The sequence below is a fragment of the Tachypleus tridentatus genome, chromosome 9, assembly GCF_004210375.1.
Source record: "Tachypleus tridentatus isolate NWPU-2018 chromosome 9, ASM421037v1, whole genome shotgun sequence".
NCBI lineage: Eukaryota > Metazoa > Arthropoda > Merostomata > Xiphosura > Limulidae > Tachypleus > Tachypleus tridentatus.
The window spans coordinates 167,259,820-167,286,216 of NC_134833.1; the positions used below are offsets into that span (position 1 = coordinate 167,259,820).

The window sequence follows — 26,397 nt, forward strand, 5'->3', positions numbered from 1 at the left end:
ACATTCCTACACTCAGTTACACAACCGCCTTCAAACATGTAGTCAGCTATCGGTCAGTTACCTCTTTTTCTTTGTGACCCTGACAATGACTGAAGAAGGTCGAAATGTTGTTCGCTCCTCTACATAAAAAAATTGTCTCAACTCAATCCAGCTTTTTTACATATATATTTTTCTCTATAAGCGGGTTCTCTCATCATCACTGATTATTAGTTTAATTATTGAACATTTCATAAGCAATCTCTAAAGGCTAACTGGTCATCTATATATGCCAGTAAAAGTGTTATTTGTAAATTGTAACAAACATGCATAAGAATTATCAACAGGAAGTTTCAGTAGTAATTCATACTTGGTGATAGAAGTTTGCAAGCATGAAGTGAAACATTCATTTAACTCAGAGAACTTCCCTTACCCTATTTAATTGTTAACAAACTGCTCAGGGACACAGCCAACAGAAGAATCAACTATGACTTTAGCTTGATTTCTTTATTAACTAAAGGGGCACAGTCAATAGGAGAATTAAACCTAACTATGTTAGATTTCTTTATTAAATGTTGAGACACAGTCACTAGGAAAATTAAACCTAACTATGTTAGATTTCTTTATTAAATGTTGAGACACAGTCACTAGGAAAATTAAACCTAACTATGTTAGATTTCTTTATTAAATGTTGAGACACAGTCACTAGGAAAATTAAACCTAACTATGTTAGATTTCTTTATTAAATGTTGAGACACAGTCACTAGGAAAATTAAACCTAACTATGTTAGATTTCTTTATTAAATGCTGAGACACAGTCACTAGGAAAATTAAACCTAACTATGTTAGATTTCTTTATTAAATGTTGAGACACAGTCACTAGGAAAATTAAACCTAACTATGTTAGATTTCTTTATTAAATGCTGAGACACAGTCACTAGGAAAATTAAACCTAACTATGTTAGATTTCTTTATTAAATGCTGAGACACAGTCACTAGGAAAAATTAAACCTAACTATGTTAGATTTCTTTATTAACTAAAGGGGCACAGTCAATAGGAGAATTAAACCCAACTATGTTTGATTTCTTTATTAAATGTTGAGACACAGTCACTAGGAAAATTAAACCTAACTATGTTAGATTTCTTTATTAAATGCTGAGACACAGTCACTAGGAAAATTAAACCTAACTATGTTAGATTTCTTTATTAAATGCTGAGACACAGTCACTAGGAAAATTAAACCTAACTATGTTAGATTTCTTTATTAAATGTTGAGACACAGTCACTAGGAAAATTAAACCTAACTATGTTAGATTTCTTTATTAAATGCTGAGACACAGTCACTAGGAAAATTAAACCTAACTATGTTAGATTTCTTTATTAACTAAAGGGGCACAGTCAATAGGAGAATTAAACCTAACTATGTTAGATTTCTTTATTAAATGTTGAGACACAGTCACTAGGAAAATTAAACCTAACTATGTTAGATTTCTTTATTAAATGCTGAGACACAGTCACTAGGAAAATTAAACCTAACTATGTTAGATTGCTTTACTAAATCTGCAGAGACACACAACAGAAGAAGCAACCTTGACTTTTGTTTGATTTCTTCATTAACTGTTGAGACACAGTCACTAGGAAAATTAAACCTAACTATGTTAGATGTCTTTACTAAATCTGCAGAGACACACAACAGAAGAAGCAACCTTGACTTTTGTTTGATTTCTTTATTAAATGCTGAGACACAGTCAATAGGAAAATTAAACCTAACTATGTTTGATTTCTTTACTAAATCTGCAGAGACACACAACAGAAGAAGCAACTTTGACTTTTGTTTGATTTCTTTATTAAATGCTGAGACACAGTCAATAGGAAAATTAAACCTAACTATGTTTGATTTCTTTACTAAATCTGCAGAGTCACACAACAGAAGAAGCAACCTTGACTTTTGTTTGATTTCTTTATTAAATGCTGAGACACAGTCACTAGGAAAATTAAACCTAACTATGTTTGATTTCTTTACTAAATCTGCAGAGACACACAACAGAAGAAGCAACTTTGACTTTTGTTTGATTTCTTTATTAAATGCTGAGACACATTCAATAGGAAAATTAAACCTAACTATGTTTGATTTCTTTACTAAATCTGCAGAGTCACACAACAGAAGAAGCAACCTTGACTTTTGTTTGATTTCTTTATTAAATGCTGAGACACAGTCAATAGGAAAATTAAACCTAACTATGTTTGATTTCTTTACTAAATCTGTAGGGTCACACAACAGAAGAAGCAACCTTGACTTTTGTTTGATTTCTTTATTAAATACTGAGACACAGTCACTAGGAAAATTAAACCTAACTATGTTAGATTTCTTTACTAAATCTGTAGGGTTACGGCTAACAGAAAAATCTTACTTTGATTTTATTTGATTTCTCCATTAATTCTTTAGGGACACAGTCCACTGGAGAAGACAGCAAGACTAAAGTATTCTGTAGCCACTGTTGAAGCTTTTCCATGTCTTTTCTGAAACAGCCGTCAAGGCTTTAGTTTTTTTTTCTCCAGCAAACAGGTAGTCTTGAATCTAATGTAAAACAACAAAACTTTAGCTTGGCTAAAGGTTACTACAGTAGATATTAACCAAATGAATATCACCATGATTCAATGATTATCATCTCAGCCATCATATTATTTTATTTAAGCAGATATAAAACCAGAGTATACTGTCAGGTTTGAAAACCTTAGTTATTACTTAGTTATACAAAACAATAATCAACAACGTTAGTCGTTACTAACACAAGAAGAAAGTTTCGACAGTAATACTACTAATAACATACTTCATAGAGCAGGATAACAAGAGATTTATAAAACACAGATGAAGTTATGCTATAATCACAGTTATTTAAACTAATAGGAAATGATTTTGAAAATGTAGTAAATAACAAGAACATATATCACATGCATTTATCATATAAACATAACTGTGTTAAAAAGTAACACACAAAGAAATCAGTACTATCAATTATTAATTATACAGACACAAGTACCTGTGTTAAAAAGTAACATAAAAAACAATACTATTGATTATTAATTATACAGACATAAGTAACTGTGTTAAAAAGTAACATAAAGAAACAATACTATTGATTATTAATTATACAGACATAAGTACCTGTGTTAAAAAGTAACATAAAGAAACAATTCTATTGATTATTAATTATACAGACATAAGTACCTGTGTTAAAAAGTAACATAAAAAACAATACTATTGATTATTAATTATACAGACATAAGTACCTGTGTTAAAAAGTAACATAAAGAAACAATACTATTGATTATTAATTATACAGACATAAGTACCTGTGTTAAAAAGTAACATAAAGAAACAATACTATTGATTATTAATTATACAGACATAAGTACCTGTGTTAAAAAGTAACATAAAAACAATACTATTGATTATTAATTATACAGACATAAGTACCTGTGTTAAGAAATAACATAAAGAAACAATACTATTGATTATTAATTATATAAACATAAGTACCTGTGTTAAGAAATAACACAAAAAACAGTATGATTAATTATATAAACATAAATTAGTGTATTATAAAGTAATATAAAAACAATACTATGTATTATTAATTATATAAACATAAATTAGTGTATTATAAAGTAATATAAATACAATACTATGTATTATTAATTATATAAACATACAATAGTATATTATAAAGTAATATAAAAACAATACTATGTATTATTAATTATATAAAAATAGTGTATTATAAAGCAATATAAAAAAATACTATTCATTATTAATTATATAAACGTAAATTAGTGTATTATAAAGTGATATAAAAATTAACAATCAATTTCAGATTATGAAACTATCAGGAATCAGTTAGAATTTTCCACTTACTTGAGGAAACAACTTATCCCATCGATGGTTGACGTCAGCAATTTGAGTCTTCAGTTTCTGAGCAACGTTATCACGACATGTTGCCATCAAATATTCACCTGTTTCAACTAACCTTATTTTCTTTTCCTGCCATGCAGGTATATCCTGGAAAAATTCCTTAAAAAAAACAAAAAAAAACATTTATTGGTTTGACTTAAATCAAAGAACTCTTATCTTGAAAGTTTTCTAACAGCTAAAAACGTTTTGTAGGTGTATCCAATCACATCCTAATTCTGATATTTTACCCCCTCCATCATACTTTTACAAGTTCTAGCAAAACAAACAATTGACTTACCAATTTGTCATCCTCAGATAGATTTACTGTTATTTCTGCTTGACCCAACCAATTAACTAATGGACCAAAGCCTGCTGTGAACTGTTCCCAGTGACCAACAACATCATAAAGGGTATTTCCAGTTGTCCGGAGTTTTATTGAAATAACATTCCATCGATCATGAATGTCATTTAAAAATTTCCCCATGTTTTCGGTTCCCTTGAAATCTAATTAGACAATAAAAACTGATAGTAGAATTACAAACCAAACCAGCAACACTTTCATCAAAAACAGCCTCAAAAACAGATCTAATAAACTATTAAATTAATGTCTTATACAACCTTATTTATACTAATAAATTATATAACGTCCACATCTTACACAACTTTATATGTAGTAAAAAAACCATCACAATCAAGGTCATATACAACTTTATATGTGCTAACAAATTATTTTATTCAAGGTCTAACACAACCTCAGATGTACTAAAAAAACAATTACAGTTAATGTATTACATAACGTTATGCATGCTAATAAATCATTATGAGAAAAAACAATTGTTATCAATGTGTTAAATAGTCTTCAATGTAACAATAACTAACTAACCAGATGTTCCAGTTCTCTGACAAGTTTCAGCTGCATTTTGTAAAGCTGCATAAGATTGTTCAAATTCTTGAAATATATTTCTTTTTTCTACAAAATCCTGTATAGAAAAAATATGTAAACACATTTATTAACACACCAATCTTGTAGATACATTGTGGTAGAAATCACACAGCTGACAACATATAACCCACCAATCTTGTAGATCCATTGTGGTAGAAGTCACACAGTTGACAACATATAACCCACCAAGCTTGTAGATACATTGCCATATAAATAATATGGTTGATAGCACATATAATCTAACATTCTTTACTTTTAGTTGTGTCATCATAAAACCCACACTTCATAATCCATAACTGATTAGCCTTTTAGTAGAATTGTAATAAAAAATAAAAATATTGAACAAATGAAATAATATAAAAACAACACTTGTGCAACACACCTATTTACAATTAAACAGAAAACAATGACAAAATTTTACATGATAAATAGTGTGAGAATGTAAGGTAACTATCGTGAGAATGTAAGAAAACTAGCGTGAGAATGTAAGGTAACTAACATGAGAATGTAAGGTAACAAACATAAGAATGTAAGGTAACTAGCGTGAGAATGTAAGGTAACTAACGTGAATATGTAAGGTAACGAACGTAAGAATGTAAGGTAACTAGCGTGAGAATGTAAGGTAACTAACGTGAATATGTAAGGTAACTAGCATGAGAATGTAAGGTAACTAGCGTGAGAATGTAAGGTAACTAGCGTGAGAATGTAAGAAAACTAACGTGAGAATGTAAGGTAACTAGCGTGAGAATGTAAGGTAACTAGCGTGAGAATGTAAGAAAACTAACGTGAGAATGTAAGGTAACTAGCGTGAGAATGTAAGGTAACTAATGCGTGAGAATGTAAGGTAACTAGCGTGAGAATGTAAGGTAACTAGCGTGAGAATGTAAGGTAACTAGCGTGAGAATGTAAGGTAACGAACGTGAGAATGTAAGGTAACTACTGTAAGAATGTAAGGTAACGAACGTGAGAATGTAAGGTAACGAACGTGAGAATGTAAGGTAACTACTGTAAGAATGTAAGGTAACTAGCGTGAGAATGTATGGTAACTAGCGTGAGAATGTAAGGTAACTAACGTGAGAATGTAAGGTAACTAACGTGAGAATGTAAGTTAACTAGCGTGAGAATGTAAGAAAACTAACGTGAGAATGTAAGGTAACTAGCGTGAGAATGTAAGGTAACTAAGCGTGAGAATGTAAGAAAACTAAGCGTGAGAATGTAAGGTAACTAGCGTGAGAATGTAAGGTAACTAGCGTGAGAATGTAAGGTAACTAGTGTGAGAATGTAAGGTAACTAGCGTGAGAATGTAAGGTAACGAACGTGAGAATGTAAGGTAACTAACATGAGAATGTAAGGTAACTAACGTGAGAATGTAAGGTAACTAGCGTGAGAATGTAAGGTAACCAGCGTGAGAATGTAAGAAAACCAACGTGAGAATGTAAGGTAACCAACGGAGAATGTAAGGTAACCAAGCGTGAGAATGTAAGAAAACCAACGTGAATGTAAGGTAACTAAGCGTGAGAATGTAAGGTAACCAGCGTGAGAATGTAAGAAAACTAGCGTGAGAATGTAAGGTAACTAGCGTGAGAATGTAAGGTAACTAGTGTGAGAATGTAAGGTAACTAGCGTGAGAATGTAAGGTAACTAACGTGAGAATGTAAGGTAACTAGCGTGAGAATGTAAGGTAACTAGCGTGAGAATGTAAGAAAACTAAGCGTGAGAATGTAAGGTAACTAGCGTGAGAATGTAAGGTAACTAGCGTGAGAATGTAAGGTAACTAGCGTGAGAATGTAAGGTAACTAGCGTGAGAATGTAAGGTAACGAACGTGAGAATGTAAGGTAACGAACGTGAGAATGTAAGGTAACTAGCGTGAGAATGTAAGGTAACTAGCGTGAAAATGTAAGGTAACTAATATGAGAATCTGTTTACCATATGTTCAAGCCTTGTCAATAAAAATAAGTAATAGTGTGATCAAATATACCCAACGTAACGTAACATTTCTCTACATGTTGAAAGTTAAATATTCTTCACTTGTACAAAAGATAGAACAAATTGATAAATATGGCATTAACAAAATTCATTGTATCTGTGGTTGAGTTTACATCGTACAAACGTAGAAATTTAAATTGAAGGATGAAGGAACATAAAAACAAGGTATAAAAATATCGAACATTTAGTGAAAACATCTCATATTGTAGACTGAATCAAAACATGTGTAGAATCATTTTATGGCAAGTCCCTATTTTTAATATCTATTTGTTGTGTAATATTTTAATGTTGTATTCCTTTTAATATTAAATTTAACAAATTACAAGTAACTCACCAATCGTTTAGTTGCATTGTAATAAAAATCAAACATTTTAACAACAACACATATTTTGATAATATTTTAGTTAAATTGTCATAAAATCACACATTCCATAACAGCTAATGCACCAATATTGCAACTACATTGTTGTAAGAACACATAACACCAGTGTTGAAGCTACATGATCATAAACACTGCATACTGACATGATTTGATATGAAAGATTAGATTACACTGTTTCAAAATAATAGAACCTGATTTCTTCAATTATTAGTATCATAAAATATACACAAACAGATACATTAAAACTATAATAAATAAATAAACATAACCTTCTGATGTCTTCTAGTTCTACAGCAAAACTTTAATAACTGAATAGCTTAGATGAAGAAGAATCTGGCAGAACAAGGGTGCAAAGGGTAATGTCATACCCTTTCTGATTTTAAGAAACTTGTTCATGTTTTTAAAAACCACATTACACTAGAATAATTTTCCATCTATTTAACAGATAGAAGAGGTATCTTAATTACAAAAGAGGCAAAACAAGATAACAGGATTTTAAATACATCTGTGATAGAAGGCTTACAAAAATACATTTCTTGATCTGTATGTTAAATGCTAATAATAACACACAGAAAGATGGGATTAAAATACATATGTTAGATGGTTCCAGAGTATGCCTTGCTATGCAGAAGCATCTTGTTTGAAGGACTGTCTTCTTCTGGTAATCAGTAATTGTAAGGGTTTATGGGAAGTGTGAACACATTAAACCCAATTAAATTATTCCAAATATGACTGATACATATATATAGATAAATCAGTCTAATATGTATGTAGATTAATTTAATATATACACAAATAAATCAAGAACTCCATCTCATTAAGTGAATAATGCAAAGTTTCAAAATAATTGATTCTATCACTTAAATGTTAATCTTATTAGCTGGATTTGTGAAAATTCATTCTCAATTTACATCACTGTCTTCAAGAATATTTATTTCATTCATTAGAAATACAAATAAGAGCATACAATTTGTTTGGTAAATAAATTAATGTCCATACACCTTGAGCAAATCACAGATGTATCTCTTAGCTTCTAGCTTTATGCTACTAAACTACAGTGATATTGTTGTACCAAAGAAATCACACTTGTTCATGCACTTTATAATACCATAATAAACGAATATAGCTAAACAGAAGATTTAACAGTGGTTAAACACTACCTTGTAGACATTAAGCAGTCCTTCCACTTCTGTATGATAACCATATTTGATATCCCACTCTCTGAGCTTGTTTTCAACTGTTGACACAAATTCTAATATATTGTATTTCTGTTCTTCAAAGAGTAGTAAGGATCTACGCTGGTGGGCAAGAACTGACACACGATCCAGCCTCTGGTTCAGGTCTTGCAGATGGTCTGGTGGAACAGAACCCACTTCTGGAGAAGACTGAAGTTGTCGGAAAACTTGCTGGACTCCTTGTAAATCTTGAAAGAATATCTAAAATGGAACCATTGAGTTATTATCAAATACCTGAAGATATTATGTAGCATTTAACAATGTAATGATTCACTACACAACGATTTTACAGAATATACTTTATATCATTTAACAATGTAATGATTTACTACACAACGATTTTACAGAATATACTTTATATAATTCCCACTTTGACACACTGACACTCACACACACGGAAAAGTTAGTAAATCATTTAGGATATATTTTTCACTAACAGATGTGAATAAAATGCCACATTACAGCTGTAAGGGCACACACACACACATGTATTGTCAAGTGCAAACACACACTACCATTCTCTTCCATCTAGTTTTCTAAAGCTAGTCTTCCATTCCTGCATATGTTATGGAAACACCTTGTGTACACTTTGTGTAGCTCTTCTTGATGAACATCATTTTTAACTATCTTATGTACTGTTGAAGGGAACATGAAGACAGCCTTTGGAACTCACGTTTTTCTTTGTGGGTTATTACTTTCCACACTTTACTTACTGAAACTGACAAATCACTTGTTGTTTTAGTTCTCTTTCTGGATGGCCCTTGTCCTTCATGTTAATCCTTTGTTTTCTAAGGCTATTCAGTGTAAGAAGAGTCTTAATTTTTAACATTCTAAATCCCTCTTCTGAAAACACCTTTGATATCTGACTGTCTGAATAGCTTACATATTTACACACCCTTTGCAAGAGTAATCAATTTTAAATGATATCAAATACACTACTAAACACCATCCAATGAAAAAACATGGTTCTAATTCATGCTGTCCACGATAATTTTATATTACCTGTATTTCTCAAGTGATTTGGAAATTTTGATATCAAAAATTATTTTAATATATTGTAATTACCTTCTGTAAAATTAAGTATACTTTTTACATACACATCAAAACACTGTACTAATTAGTATACTTCTCACATACACATCAAACCACTGTACTAATTAGTATACTTCTTACATACACATCAAACCACTGTACTAATTAGTATACTTCTTACATACACATCAAAACACTGTACTAATTAGTATACTTCTTACTTACACATCAAAACACTGTACTAATTAGTATACTTCTTACATACACATCAAACCACTGTACTAATTAGTATACTTCTTACATACACATCAAAACACTGTACTAATTAGTATACTTCTTACATACACATCAAAACACTGTACTAATTAGTATACTTCTTACATACACATCAAACCACTGTACTAATTAGTATACTTCTTACTTACACATCAAAACACTGTACTAATTAGTATACTTCTTACATACACATCAAAACACTGTACTAATTAGTATACTTCTTACATACACATCAAAACACTGTACTAATTAGTATACTTCTTACATACACATCAAAACACTGTACTAATTAGTATACTTCTTACATACACATCAAACCACTGTACTAATTAGTATACTTCTTACATACACATCAAAACACTGTACTAATTAGTATACTTCTTACATACACATCAAAACACTGTAGTAGTTAGTATACTTCTCACATACACATCAAAACACTGTAGTAGTTAGTATACTTCTCACATACACATCAAAACACTGTAGTAGTTAGTATACTTCTCACATACACATCAAAACACAATACTAATAAGTATACTTCTTACATACACATCAAAACACTGTACTAATTAGTATACTTCTTACATACACATCAAAACACTGTACTAATTAGTATACTTCTTACATACACATCAAAACACTGTACTAATTAGTATACTTCTCACATACACATCAAAACACTGTAGTAGTTAGTATACTTCTCACATACACATCAAAACACAATACTAATAAGTATACTTCTTACATACACATCAAAACACTGTACTAATTAGTATACTTCTCACATACACATCAAAACACTGTAGTAGTTAGTATACTTCTTACGTACACATCAAAACACTGTACTAATTAGTATACTTCTTACATACACATCAAAACACTGTACTAATTAGTATACTTCTTAGATACACATCAAAACACTGTAGTAATTAGTATACTTTTTAGCTAATGTGAAGTAAGGTGAAACAGATCGGTAGAATTGCTTGTAAATATCTACACATCATAAATTGTTATAATTTTTACACTTAGAATACTTCATGAGACACATAAGAATTACTTACCTTGTACTCATTTAATTTCATAGCAATTATGTTTGACATATCTTCAAATTTACCACGTGGTAAAACCTCACCAGTGAGTCGCTGCTCAGCTTGATTTAACCACTCTCCCAGCTGACCTAAACGGCCAGGTAGAGAACAATCCAATTTCCATCTCCACCTGACCATATTAGTTTCAAGTTGTTTCCAACGCTGGTCCAGTGCAGGCCACATGCTAACCAACCCTGGATCTGCTGTTTTCTTTGTTACTTTATTACACAGCTGATTATACAGTGTTCTCTTTGTTTCCATTTCGTTCAGAAAATCTTTGTATTGCTAAAACAATAAAACAGGAGCTTACATTGTTAAACAATAAGTTATTTCTTTGTTGACATGAAAGTAACTTAATGAATTTAAATTAAATTAGGTGTACATATATTTGTGATACACAAACTAAAGATTAAAATTTGTTTTGTGTACTGTTACGAGTAAACAAATCCTAATTTATACGGGTTTTAGTGATTATAACTAAATAATTTAGCCATCAAAACCATTCATTAAATATGGTATGTTCAAATATATATTTTAAATCATACATTAAGAATAACAAATCTTTTGAATAATGTTTTGAAGGAAGATAAATCTAAAAAAAGTTCTATCACAAATTAATTAGAATTAGTGATGTTTAAATTATGTAATCTATAAAATAAAATAACAGTTACCACATCCTTACATAGTTAAGTCTTGTTTAAACGAGGTAACATAAAAATAAATTATACAGTTATCACAACCAGAACTACCTAACTTTGGTTTAAGCTATGTAATGTACAAAATATAAAATACTGTTGTCATAAACTATCCTGGCTACCTCTGGTTTAAATAATGTACAAAATATAAAATGCTGTTGTCACAAACTATCCTGACTAACTCTGCTTAAAATAATGTACAAAATATAAAATGCTGTTGTCACAAACTATCTTGACTAACTCTGCTTTAAATATTGTACAAAATACAAAATATTGGTGTCACAAACTATCCTGACTAACTCTGCTTTAAATAATGTACAAAATATAAAATACTGTTGTCACAAACTATCCTGACTAACTCTGATTTAAATAATGTACAAAATATGGAATATTATTATCTCAACCAAACCTACCTAACCCTGGCTTAAGCTAGGTAATGTTCAATATATAGAATGTTGTTGTCACAAACTAATCCATCCAACTCTAGTTTAAACTAAGTAATGTACAAACTGTAGAATTCAGAGAGTATTTCTAGCATGTAACAACACTGTCACTCAAATTAAGACTTGATATGTTAAATATTTTCATGGGAAACATCTTACCCTGTATTCTTCCAAGTGATTTGTGACAGGCTTATTGAGAATCATAAGAACAGTTTCTGCATGGTCTAGCCACCTATTCAGAGTTGTGGTATCATCTTGTTGAACTGAGGATGGTGGAACTGCCATCAGTTCCTGTTCAGGCTGTGCATAAGTTTCTGGGTATTTGTGTAAGAACTGTGACACATACGTCATGAGAGACTTTTCATCAGGATGGTCTACATCAATATCTGTCAAGAAAATCTCAACAAATTAGAAACAATTATACAGTTACTGGTACTTATGTAGCAACTGTGACACATACATTACAACAGAATTTTTATCAGAATGATTTACATCAATATCTATCATGAAAAACTCAATCAGAAACAATCATACATTTATTGGTACTTATGTAAGAACTGTGACACATACGTTACAACAGAGCTTTCATCACGATGTTCTACATCAATATCTATCGAGAAAAACTCAATAAATCAGAAACAATCATACATTTACTGGTACTTATGTAAGAACTGTGACACATACATTACAACAGAGCTTTCATCACGATGTTCTACATCAATACCTATCAAGAAAAACTCAATAAATCAGAAACAATCATACATTTACTGGTACTTATGTAAGAACTGTGACACAAACATTACAACAGAGTTTTCATCAAGATGCTCTACATCAATATCCATTGAGAAAAACTCAATAAATCAGAAACAATTAAACATTTACTGGTACTTATGTAAGAACTGTGACACATATATTACAACAGAGCTTTCATCACGATGTTCTACATCAATATCTATCGAGAAAAACTCAATAAATCAGAAACAATCATACATTTACTGGTACTTATGTAAGAACTGTGACACAAACATTACAACAGAGTTTTCATCAAGATGCTCTACATCAATATCCATTGAGAAAAACTCAATAAATCAGAAACAATTATACAGTTACAGGTACTTGTGTAAGAACTGTGACACATACATTACAGCAGAGTTTTCATCTGGATGGTCTATAGCCACCATATTTAAAGGAGCTCTGTATCAAATATTGTATAACAAAGGAAGTAATAAAACAATTGGAACATGTAAACAGCATGGAAAACAGTAAACAAAATACAAACGTTTGTCTATCTTTAGAAGTAGCTCACCTTCAGCATCAAGAAGCCTTGCAATACCTAGCACAGATTCAGCTATGTTGAAGGCCATGTTGAGCCGATCTCGATTTGACATCTGTCGAACGGCCTCCATATTAATCAAACCAGGTCGAATCTTATCAATGATAGCTAGGAATGCCATTCCATCTCTCCAGCTGGGTCCAAAATCATTCACCTGGATTCCAAATCTCCTGAAGTAGGCAAAAACAAACTTACAGTGGTTCAGATTACAGCATTCAGTTATAAAGCTAACTGGAAATACTAAATCTGTGGTCTAGAATCAAAGTATATATTAACTGTGGTCTAGAACTGACTAGATATCCATTATTTGAGGTTTATAACTAACTAAATTATAAACCTCAAATAAAATACTTGTACAAGAAATTCATTTACATGTTTATTATCTATGGTTTATAAATAACTGGAAGCTGTGATCTTGAACTAACTGGTAATATATTAACTGTGGTCCATACCTAACTGGAAATACATTATTTGTGGTTTAGAATTAACTGAAGGTATCTTATCTGTGGTCTATATATAACTAATGGAAAGACATTATGTGTGGTATGGAATTAACTGAAAGTGTGTTGTCTGTGGTCGATATACAACTAACTGTAAAAACATTATCTTTGGTCTAGAACAAACTGGAAAGACACGACCTATCATATAATCAAACCACCCACTTCTAGAACTAACTAGAAAGATATAAAAGACAAGACCTGTGGTATGATTATGTGGTATCATTGAGAAAATAATTCATGAAATTCAATACAGTGTTATGAAGTGGTATTTTGAAAAATATCTCAAAAAGTCTGTTCAAATTAAATTGAAAAAAATTATCTAATTCTTCATATAATAAAAAAACAAATATAACAACATTGCTTAAAAATATCGTTCATGTTTTTTTATTCCTGAATATTGACACAGTTCATCAGAACAAATTTTACCCTAAAAGACAAGGTGCAACAATGTTTCAGATGAACAATGTACTCCAAAATTATGATTTTAACCCCATCCGTGCAAATAAAATTGATAAAAAACTTAACTTTGTAATCATGCAACTGTTATGAGATTAACTCTGTAATAGTACAAGAGTAGTAAATAATAATTACTGGCTGATGCTGTTCTTAACCCACAGGTTACCTCTGTAACAGTATAAATAATAATTACTGGCTGATGCTGTTCTTAACCCACAGGTTACCTCTGTAACAGTATAAATAATAATTACTGGCTGATGCTGTTCTTAACCCACAAGTTACCTCTGTAACAGTATAAATAATAATTACTGGCTGATGCTGTTCTTAACCCACAGGTTACCTCTGTAACAGTATAAATAATAATTACTGGCTGATGCTGTTCTTAACCCACAAGTTACCTCTGTAACAGTATAAATAATAATTACTGGCTGATGCTGTTCTTAACCCACAGGTTACCTCTGTAACAGTATAAATAATAATTACTGGCTGATGCTGTTCTTAACCCACAAGTTACCTCTGTAACAGTATAAATAATAATTACTGGCTGATGCTGTTCTTAACCCACAGGTTACCTCTGTAACAGTATAAATAATAATTACTGGCTGATGCTGTTCTTAACCCACAAGTTACCTCTGTAACAGTATAAATAATAATTACTGGCTGATGCTGTTCTTAACCCACAGGTTACCTCTGTAACAGTATAAATAATAATTACTGGCTGATGCTGTTCTTAACCCACTGCAGAAGAGCTTTCCTGGCTCCTCCTTTCCACCTATCCAGAGGACTAGGCCTTCCAGGTGAAACTGGAGTAACCCCATGCATCAAGACCTCTCCACATGGTACCTGGCCAACGCTGTCAATACTGCTAGTGCTGCTACTCGGAATCTGACTTAGCTGGTCTGCAAGGAGTCGGGTATTTTCTTCAATCTAAAATAGAGTGAATGTTCCCACTGTAATAACTCAAAGATCTTTTAAACTCTTTAACAAACTTGTATTTCCTCATGTTAGTTCATTTGTTAATCCCATGTGACAGATGGGGTTCAATTAGGCATGCCACAACCTTTTACAGAGTTCCATTGAACATGTTATTATGTATTTGATAACAAACACATCAACTATTCATTTTACCCTACATTACTGATACAGTTCCTGGTAGAGGAGAGTAAATACCAGTGATAGTAGAAAAATATCACTGTAGATGTCAATTTAAAAGGTTCTGGAAGTAAAATAAAAATAATATTTAAACTGTATGATCAACAAAATAATTGTTATTCTTCAAACACTCATCAGAGCCTGGATAAGAATGATGCAGTTAATTACCACACATATCTGGAGTACAAACACTTTCACAAAATATCAGATTTGTTTTCTACAACAAATTTGTACACATTACTATAACTATGTCCCACAGTAAATTGGAATTATAAGTAAACGTTCTGTGTCCAATATATAGTTGGTCAAAGTGGTTGGCCACATGCACATTTGATTAATTTTATAATTCTATTTCCACTCAAAACCAGTTATCTGAATAGATAGGTGTTTACCAAAACTATATAGTGTTCATGTTTCATCAAAACCAGATAGTTGTATAGTCAGTGATTTAAGTGAGAACCAGTTAGCTGTACAATTAATGTTTCATCAAAATCAGTTAATTGTATAGTCAGTCATTTAAGAGAGAACCAGTTAGCTGCACAATTAATGTTTCACCAAAACCAGTTAGTTGTATAATCAGTGATTTAAGTGAGAACCAGGTAGCTGCACAATTAATGTTTCATCAAAACCAGTTAGTTGTATAATCTGTGATTTAAGTGAGAACCAATTACCTGTACAATTAATGTTTCATTAAAACCAGTTAGTTGTATAGTCAGTGATTTAAGTGAGAGTCAGTTAGCTGTACAATTAATGTTTCATCAAAACCAGTTAGCTGTATAGTCAGTGATTTAAGTGAGAGTCAGTTAGCTGTACAATTAATGTTTCATCAAAACCAGTTAGTTTTGATATACATATACATATACATTGTTCAACTGAAACCTAGAACTTCTACAAGTTATGAAACCATAAGATGTAATAATACTCACTTAAGTTTATGGGTAGTTCAATAATTATAAACAGAACCAGTTATTTATATAGTTGAATAATAGCAGAGAGAACTAGTTAGTTGTGGAGTAGAGTGATTATGGACAGAACCCATAAGTTGCCTGGTAGAGTGATTATAGACAGAACCAGTTAGTTATATAGTTGAAGAATAACAGAGAGAACTAGTTAGTTATGGAGTAGAGTGATTATGGACAAAACCAGTTAGTTATGTAGTTGAATAATAACAGAGAGAACTAGTTAGTTGTGGAGTAGAGTGATTATGGACAGAACCCATAAGTTGTCTGGTAGAGTGATTATAGACAGTACCAGTTTGCTGCATAATTAATTGACTGATTTTAGGCAGAACTAGTTAGTTATATAGTTGAGTGATTACAGACAGAACCAGTTAGCTAGATAGTTGAGTAATTATACAGAGAGTCAGGTAGTTGTGTAATTATAGAGAGAGTCAGGTAGTTGTGTAATTATAGAGAGAGTCAGGTAGTTGTGTAATTATAGAAAGAGTCAGGTAGTTGTGTAATTATAGAAAGAATCAGGTAGTTGTGTAATTATAGAGAGAGTCAGGTAGTTGTGTAATTAAGTGACTAAAACCAAAAACAGTTAGTTGTGTAGTTAAGTAATTACAAACAGAACCAGCTAGCTGCATAACTGAATGATTTCAGACAGAACCAGTTAGTTGTAAAGTTGAGTGATTACGAACAGAGCCAATTAGTTGCATAGTTAGATAATTATACATAGAATCAGTTGTTTTTGAAATTGGATAATTTTAGCTGTATAGTTGATTCAGTACAGTCAAAAACTGTGATTAAAATTGTTAGTACTTTAGTTTGATGTGATATTTCAATTATTACAGCCAGCTGGAGTATTCATCTCATGGACAGAGTTATGTAAATTCATGATCAGTTAAACGTTATCTTGGGATATTAAAAGTTGCTTCCCTTATATATAACTGTAAAAACACCCATAAAAACTGCAAAGTGCAAAAGGTGAAACTTCAAGTTTACACACACATCTCCATTTGGACCAAATAAACCTTCACGCCAAATTTGGTTAAGATCCGTCAACAGAGGGTGAAGCAGTAATAAAAAATGCAAAAATGCCCATAAAAACCACAAAACACAAAATGCAAAGCTGAAAATTTCTATGCATCTTTCCACAGACCACATTTGGTGAAGATCCATCCAAAGAAAATGAGGTAACTGTATGAAACATAAAAGCACCCATAAAATCCACAAAATGGAAAACTGAAAATTTCAATGTGTCTCGTCATGGACCCAATAAACCTCCATAACAATTTTGGTGAAGATCTATCCAAACGCTGCAAAGTAATTACATAATCATACAACAAACAGTACTATTATATTTATACAGATTACATCCACATATGAAATATTCATGACATCATATGTGCACCCTGAGAATGGAGAAAAATAGTTCTCCATGACAGGAAATGGAGGCAAAAGCAGAAACACTGTGACCCCTACTGCAAATCTACATGCTTATAGGATAAAAGTTTCATAAAGTTAGGGGTTGCACATCATGTAATAAAAATGTTTTTGCAGTATCATATAAGCAAGAGTTCCATTACAGTTTGATGTACTGGATGAAGTTTTACCAACTTATGCATTATACAGCATATAATATGGCATATCTTGTCTGGCTTATATAATTAGATTTCTTCAAAACCAGTTTTAGGGTTGAGCAAATGTTTCACTGAGAGTGGCTTAAAAAAGATAAAAGTTTAGTGAGCAATTTATTCTATACATTCGTTATTGAAATATGCAATTAAAATTGTTATTAATCTTAAATTATAATATGAAATACTGTAACAGTTAGTGACACAGATCCTACTAATCTTATTTAAAGTTTATATTTCAATGCATATTTTTTTCCTTTTCTCAGAATTTGACAACATTAGTGATGTGGAACAGTGAAAAAGGAAAAAAAAAATAATATTTAACAGCAAAACACAACAGTTAAAATGTTGTTTTTCTTATTAAACAACTGAAACAACACTCTTACCTGGAAGTGTAAAATAATGGTCCAGATTAATCCCAAAACAATGTTTGTTTTTCCATCCACTACATCACCAGCATTGATATTGACAGTTTTAATCTATAACAACATAAAAATGTGTTTTTTAGTATATTTACTTTTCGTATGAAATTCATGTTTGTGTTTATTGGTTTTTTTCTGAGAGTCAAAACTTAAAGAACAAAAAGAAAACCTGAAAAACATATTTTCTTTACATATATTTTATAAATCATTTTGAGACTCATCTTCATATTTTTATTAGACACTATGTCACAGTTTGGACAGCTGTTAATTACTTTTACAGGTCATTTAATTCTTCTGCAACAAAAATAAAAATTCAAATTTTAATGACATCAAGTTCAGAAAATACTGATATTCTATATATTTTTAACTAGTACATACCCTTCTACAAGTTCAGAAAATATTGATATTCTATATATTTTTAGCTAGTACATACACTTCTACAAGTTCAGAAAATATTGATATTCTATATATTTTTAGCTAGTACATACCCTTCTACAAGTTCAGAAAATATTGATATTCTATATATTTTTAACTAGTACATACCCTTCTACAAGTTCAGAAAATATTGATATTCTATACATTTTTAGCTAGTACATACCCTTCTACAAGTTCAGAAAATATTGATATTCTATACATTTTTAGCTAGTACATACACTTCTACAAGTTCAGAAAATATTGATATTCTATACATTTTTAGCTAATACATATCCTTCTACAAGTCCAGAAAATATTGATATTCTATATATTTTTAGCTAATACATATCCTTCTACAAGTCCAGAAAATATTGATATTCTACATAATTTTAACTAGTACATACCCTTCTACGCTCCAGAAAACGTAGTACTGTATTCACGTTGCTTAAAAAATGTGGTCTTCTAAGAACTCTCCCTTTTTCCCCATGCTATAAAAAACATAGAGCTATGTATAATGCTCAACTCTCTAAGTAATGACCACATATTAGTTTTAACAAAACATCAGAAGACCAATATACATCCAACTTTGTCTTTGCATCTTTTTCTGTAACATTAAATCAGCATAGCTCACATAATGTTTTAGCATAATAAACAACAACATGTTTGAATTTATAAAGATAAATCTGAAATGTATGATGAATAATGTACTTAACATAACACAAAATAGAGAAGGTACTTACCCTAGCCTATAGTGATGAATATACTTAATGCAACATAGAGTAGAGAATGTACTTAACATACACTACTGGCCAAAATCTTAAGGCCAATGAACATAAAGAAAAAATATGCATTTTGTGTTGCTAGACTCAACCATTTATTTGAGTAGAGCTTCGATAGATGAAAGTAAGAAAAGGGAAAATAAAAATAAAAACCTTTTTAGCATTTAATAGGGAAAATATGAACACTATGAAATTAGCTTAAATACTAGCTGGTCAAAAGTTTAAAACCATACTTAAGTGAAGCGTTAATCAGTAAACCTTTTGTGTTCAAGCATTAGTGTCGTCTAAACATAACATATAATGAAGAATGTACTTAACATAACCTGCAGTGAAGAATGTTCTAAACATAACCTACAGTGTAGAATGTACTAAACATAACCTATAGTGAAGAATGTACTAAACATAACCTATAGTGAAGAATGTACTAAACATAACCTATGGTGAAGAATGTACTAAACATAACCTACAGTGAAGAATGTACTAAACATAACCTACAGTGAAGAATATACTAAACATAACCTACAGTGAAGAATGTACTAAACATAACCTACAGTGAAGAATGTACTTAACATAACCTATAGTGAAGAATGCACTAAACATAACCTACAGTGAAGAATGTACTAAACATAACCTACAGTGAAGAATGTACTTAACATAACCTATAGTGAAGAATGCACTAAACATAACCTACAGTGAAGAATGTACTAAACATAACCTACAGTGAAGAATGTACTAAACATAACCTACAGTGAAGAATGTACTAAACATAACCTATAGTGTAGAATGTACTAAACATAACCTATAGTGTAGAATGTACTTAGTGTAACATATAATAGAGAATACACTTAATGAAGCTATGGTGAAGAATAGATTCAATATATATGAAAGTTTAGGACATGAATTAAGTGGACTGAGGTGAATGTTTATGGATATGTAGCTTTAAACTATAGTTGGGAACTTAAAATTAAAAATAAAACTACTTTAGATTGTTTGTCCAGTAATTAAAAAGCTTTAACATGATCATTAGTTACTTTAAATTGTTTTTTCAGTTTTTTATAAGGTTCAATGTGATCATTAATTATTTTAAATACTTGACATAAAATATGATAAAGTTACACTTCTCACCAGTCTTTCTCCTGATAAAACTTCCAAAAGTGCAAGTAATTTTGTTCCATCTCTCAGGTCATTGAGTAACTTGTCAATTCTGTAAGGTGGTGCGTGCTATAAAACAGACAAGTTGTCAACTAAAGAATCAACTACTAAGTAGCTACAATGGTTGACTCCTGAACAGGGTATAATATACATCATGTACAATATAACCCAGAGAGAGAATTTGAATATTTTTAATTAACTTAATTAATTAGAACTCTTACTTTATCAAAATTTATCATTGGCCCTCATTACCAAAGTGCAATATTTCTCATGAGAAAAGTTATTAGTAGATATAAATTATATCAGTATCATATATTTAAAATATCATAAAAACATACATAAAGCATCAGAAACATATGTATGTAGAGTATCAGTAACACATGTATGTAAAATATCAGTAATATATATGTAAAGTATCAGTAATATACATGTAGAGTATCAGTAACACATGTATGTAGAGTATCAGTAACACATGTATGTAGAGTATCAGTAACACATGTATGTAAAATATCAGTAAAACATGTATGTAGAGTATCAGTAACACGTGTATGTAGAGTATCAGTAACACGTGTATGTAGAGTATCAGTAACACGTGTATGTAGAGTATCAGTAACACGTGTATGTAGAGTATCAGTAACACGTGTATGTAGAGTATCAGTAACACGTGTATGTAGAGTATCAGTAACACGTGTATGTAAAGTATCAGTAACACATGTATGTAAAGTATCAGTAACACATGTATGTAAAGTATCAGTAACACATGTATGTAGAGTATCAGTAACACATGTATGTAAAGTATCAGCAATATATATGTAAAGTATCAGTAACACATGTATGTAGAGTATCAGTAACACATGTATGTAAAGTATCAGTAACACATGTATGTAAAGTATCAGTAACACATGTATGTAGAGTATCAGTAACACATGTATGTAAAGTATCAGCAATATATATGTAAAGTATCAGTAACACATGTATGTAGAGTATCAGTAACACATGTATGTAGAGTATCAGTAACACATGTACGTAGAGTATCAGTAACACATGTACGTAGAGTATCAGTAACACATGTACGTAGAGTATCAGTGACACATATACGTAGAGTATCAGTGACACATGTATGTAGAGTATCAGTAACACATGTATGTAAAGTATCAGTAACACATGTATGTAAAGTATCAGGAACACATGTATGTAAAGTATCAGGAACACATGTATGTAAAGTATCAGGAACACATGTATGTAAAGTATCAGTAACATATGTATGTAAAGTATCAGCAACACATGTATGTAGAGTATCAGTAACACATGTATGTAAAGTATCAGTAACACATGTATGTAGAGTATCAGTAACATGTATGTAGAGTATCAGTAACACATGTATGTAGAGTATCAGTAACACATGTATGTAGAGTATCAGTAACACATGTATGTAGAGTATCAGTAACACATGTATGTAGAGTATCAGTAACACATGTATGTAAAGTATCAGTATATAGTGACTTATCCATGTTAAAACACTACAGAATGATAAACACCTACCTGAGCTAGATAGTGACTTATCCATGTTGAAACACTACAGAATGATAAATACCTACCTGAGCTAGATAGTGACTTATCCATGTTGAAACACTACAAAATGATAAACACCTACCTGAGCTAGATAGTGACTTATCCATGTTGAAACACTACAAAATGATAAACACCTACCTGAACTAGATAGTGACTTATCCATGTTGAAACACTACAGAATGATAAAAACCTACCTGAGTTAGGTAGTGACATATCCATATTAAAACACTACAGAATGATAAACACCTACCTGAGCTAGATAGTGACTTATCCATGTTGAAACACTACAGAATGATAAACACCTACCTGAACTAGATAGTGACTTATCCATGTTGAAACACTACAGAATGATAAACACCTACCTGAGCGAGATAGTGACTTATCCATGTTGAAACACTACAAAATGATAAACACCTACCTGAGCTAGATAGTGACTTATCTATGTTAAAACACTACAAAATGATAAACACCTACCTGAGCTAGATAGTGACTTATCCATGTTGAAACACTACAGAATGATAAAAACCTACCTGAGTTAGGTAGTGACATATCCATATTAAAACACTACAGAATGATAAACACCTACCTGAGCTAGATAGTGACTTATCCATGTTGAAACACTACATAATGATAAACACCTACCTGAGCTAGATAGTGACTTATCCATGTTGAAACACTACAAAATGATAAACACCTACCTGAGCTAGATAGTGACTTATCCATGTTGAAACACACACACAGAATGATAAACACCTACCTGAGCTAGATAGTGGTTTATCCGTGTTGAAACACTACAGAATGATAAACACCTACCTGAGCTAGATAGTGACTTATCCATGTTGAAACACTACAAAATGATAAACACTTACCTGAGCTAGATAGTGACTTATCCATGTTGAAACACTACAGAATGATAAACACCTACCTGAGCTAGATAGTGACTTATCCATGTTAAAACACTACAAAATGATAAACACCTACCTGAGCTAGATAGTGACTTATCCATGATGAAACACTACAGAATGATAAACACCTACCTGAGCTAGATAGTGACTTATCCATGTTAAAACACTACAGAATGATAAACACCTACCTGAGCTAGATAGTGACTTATCCATGTTGAAGCACTACAGAATGATAAACACCTACCTGAGGTAGATAGTGACTTATCCATGTTGAAACACTACAGAATGATAAACACCTACCTGAGCCAGATAGTGGTTTATCCATGTTGAAACACTACAGAATGATAAACACCTACCTGAGCTAGATAGTGACTTATCCATGTTGAAACACTACAGAATGATAAACACCTACCTGAGCCAGATAGTGGTTTATCCATGTTGAAACACTACAAAATGATAAACACCTACCTGAGCTAGATAGTGACTTATCCATGTTGAAGCACTACAGAATGATAAACACCTACCTGAGGTAGATAGTGACTTATCCATGTTGAAACACTACAGAATGATAAACACCTACCTGAGCCAGATAGTGGTTTATCCATGTTGAAACACTACAGAATGATAAACACCTACCTGAGCTAGATAGTGACTTATCCATGTTGAAACACTACAGAATGATAAACACCTACCTGAGCTAGATAGTGACTTATCCATGTTGAAGCACTACAGAATGATAAACACCTACCTGAGGTAGATAGTGACTTATCCATGTTGAAACACTACAGAATGATAAACACCTACCTGAGCCAGATAGTGGTTTATCCATGTTGAAACACTACAGAATGATAAACACCTACCTGAGCTAGATAGTGACTTATCCATGTTGAAACACTACAGAATGATAAACACCTACCTGAGCCAGATAGTGGTTTATCCATGTTGAAACACTACAAAATGATAAACACCTACCTGAGCTAGATAGTGACTTATCCATGTTGAAACACTACAGAATGATAAACACCTACCTGAGCTAGATAGTGGTTTATCCAGTTTGTGAACACTTTCTTCTGTACTCTTTCTTGTTCATCTGGAAAACAAAATATTCTAACTTGGTTATTTTAACTACAATATAACAAGGACAAAAGTAACTTAACAGAACATCAAACCACAACACTATACATACAACCACTACAGAAAATCGTGCATATCAGTCATTTTAAAATTAATGGTATAAACTCAGTGAAGAAAAATTAAGATCTCGTTATGATCCTTTTGAAAAGATTAATAAACATTAGTAAGAAGCGCGTAAAATGTTCTTTCAACCAAAAGAGGGCAGCAGCAAACAGTGGAAGGAAATTTCTCCCTAACACCGTTATATGTCATGGAATTCATCAAACTATTCCTTTGTTTCATTTCTTGATATTTCTGAGTTTATTTCACCAAAACCGCATCATATAATGGACGCTAAATGTACTTCGAAATCTAATAGTTTTTGTGGGAATTTTCTTTCAAAACCTATGTGTATACAAACAAGATAAACACGGAAATAAGTTACTCATTACCTATTCCGATAAACTCGTTTAAAAATATTCTGATTATAAATTGTGTCATAAAATTGATGTAAACTTGATGATGAAGCAATTTAGTTAAAGCAAACCTTTAAATAATATGCTACTTATTAATCAGTGATGACGAGATAGCCCACTTGTCTTGTAGAGAAAAATATATATGTAAAAACGGCTCGTTTAGGTTGAGAATTTTTTTTATGTAGAGGAGCGAACAACGTTTCGACTCCTCTACATAAAAAAAAAAAATTATCAACCCAAACGAGCCGCTTTTACATATATATGTTACTTATTAATATTCATAAGGGGCAGATAGCGTAGTTGCCTTGCGCAATAAAACTCCAAACTAACCGACCATTTTGACAGACGACTAGCATAAGCCAAACAAAGTCAGAATCTCCCATATTTTTATTTTACAAAACTTAAAAGTCAGTATTCTCCTGCTTATCTTATAGCAACATAAAACGAAAGAAATGCAGGTACGCTAGGAAAAAGAAATTAAAATGTCGTAAGGTCTTAAAATAAAGAGACCCGTTGATAAAGGTAGGGTGATCGTCCTACAAGCGTCACGTTACAGTACTCCGCACTCGTGCTAATTATAGAGCACGCCTAGTAGCGAATAAATTTGGTCTAGACGCCACTCTTTTTGGTAAAATATATATTTGTTTTTGTGGGTTTTTTCAGACCCATTGATCTTCCTCATACCAAAGATTATATATATAACAGAAGCAATGCACGTATTTGTGTTATAACAGGAACGATAATAGACAAGCACAACTGTTAGGCCTACAGGTCAGATCACATTCCTGTTATGAAACATTAAGAACAAATATTTCAAAGCATCATGAAGCAACAACATTTAAAAACAGTTCCTTTCCTTAAACTTCACGAAAGTTCAGAATATTAGCAATAAAAACAATCTAGATACGCGAACAATAAATACTGTCTCCATACATTAGCAGTAAAAATAGTCTATATATATTAATAGTAAGAACAATCTCGTTATATTAACAGTAAAAACAATCCAGGTACATTAACAGTAAATGCAGTCTCTATATGATAACAGAAGAAAATATTTCAATATTCTAGCCAAGGCCTGCAAAACATCTAAAGCAGTTTTCATGCCTGTCGTTTAAATTGTCCTTATTCCTTCATTTTCACAAACTGAAATTATGAGTTAGATCAATAAATCCTGGTCTTTCATTCTTTCAGATAAACTCAAGCAGTCGTGACTTTAGTGAAACTGTACTTACATAAAAAGACTGCACATTAAGTTAACACAAAATATATTTATTATAATGTGGAAAGAATGAAACGGATATGAACGATTAGTGTACGACACGGTTTCACGAAACGAAAGAATATTTTTACAAAGTTCTAATGAAGGCAAACTTAACGGATATGCGGAAACATCTGTATATGTGTTCAAAAAATGATTAGCATATGGTTTTGAACGAACTATGAATTCATATTTTAGATCTAAATCAGTCGAGAAACTCAACTGTAACTGTATCTAAAGTAATGATTATTTTGAAGGAAATACATGCGCGTTAAGT

At 31.4% G+C, this 26,397-nt stretch overlaps 1 protein-coding gene across 1 annotated transcript in view; it reads right to left on the reverse strand.

Annotated features, from left to right (window-relative positions):
- LOC143227571 (muscle-specific protein 300 kDa-like) overlaps positions 1-25,199 on the reverse strand; it is a 314,242-nt gene extending 289,043 nt beyond the window's left edge. Inside the window, 15 exon segments of the mRNA XM_076459000.1 lie at positions 2,389-2,497; positions 3,199-3,206; positions 3,894-4,049; positions 4,228-4,433; positions 4,813-4,909; positions 8,402-8,677; positions 10,846-11,157; positions 12,170-12,396; positions 13,317-13,513; positions 15,015-15,226; positions 18,416-18,508; positions 19,270-19,353; positions 20,770-20,865; positions 24,302-24,363; positions 25,193-25,199. Coding sequence (XP_076315115.1) covers positions 2,389-2,497; positions 3,199-3,206; positions 3,894-4,049; positions 4,228-4,433; positions 4,813-4,909; positions 8,402-8,677; positions 10,846-11,157; positions 12,170-12,396; positions 13,317-13,513; positions 15,015-15,226; positions 18,416-18,508; positions 19,270-19,353; positions 20,770-20,865; positions 24,302-24,363; positions 25,193-25,199 — 2,142 coding nt within the window.
- Positions 25,200-26,397: the final 1,198 nt, after the last annotated feature.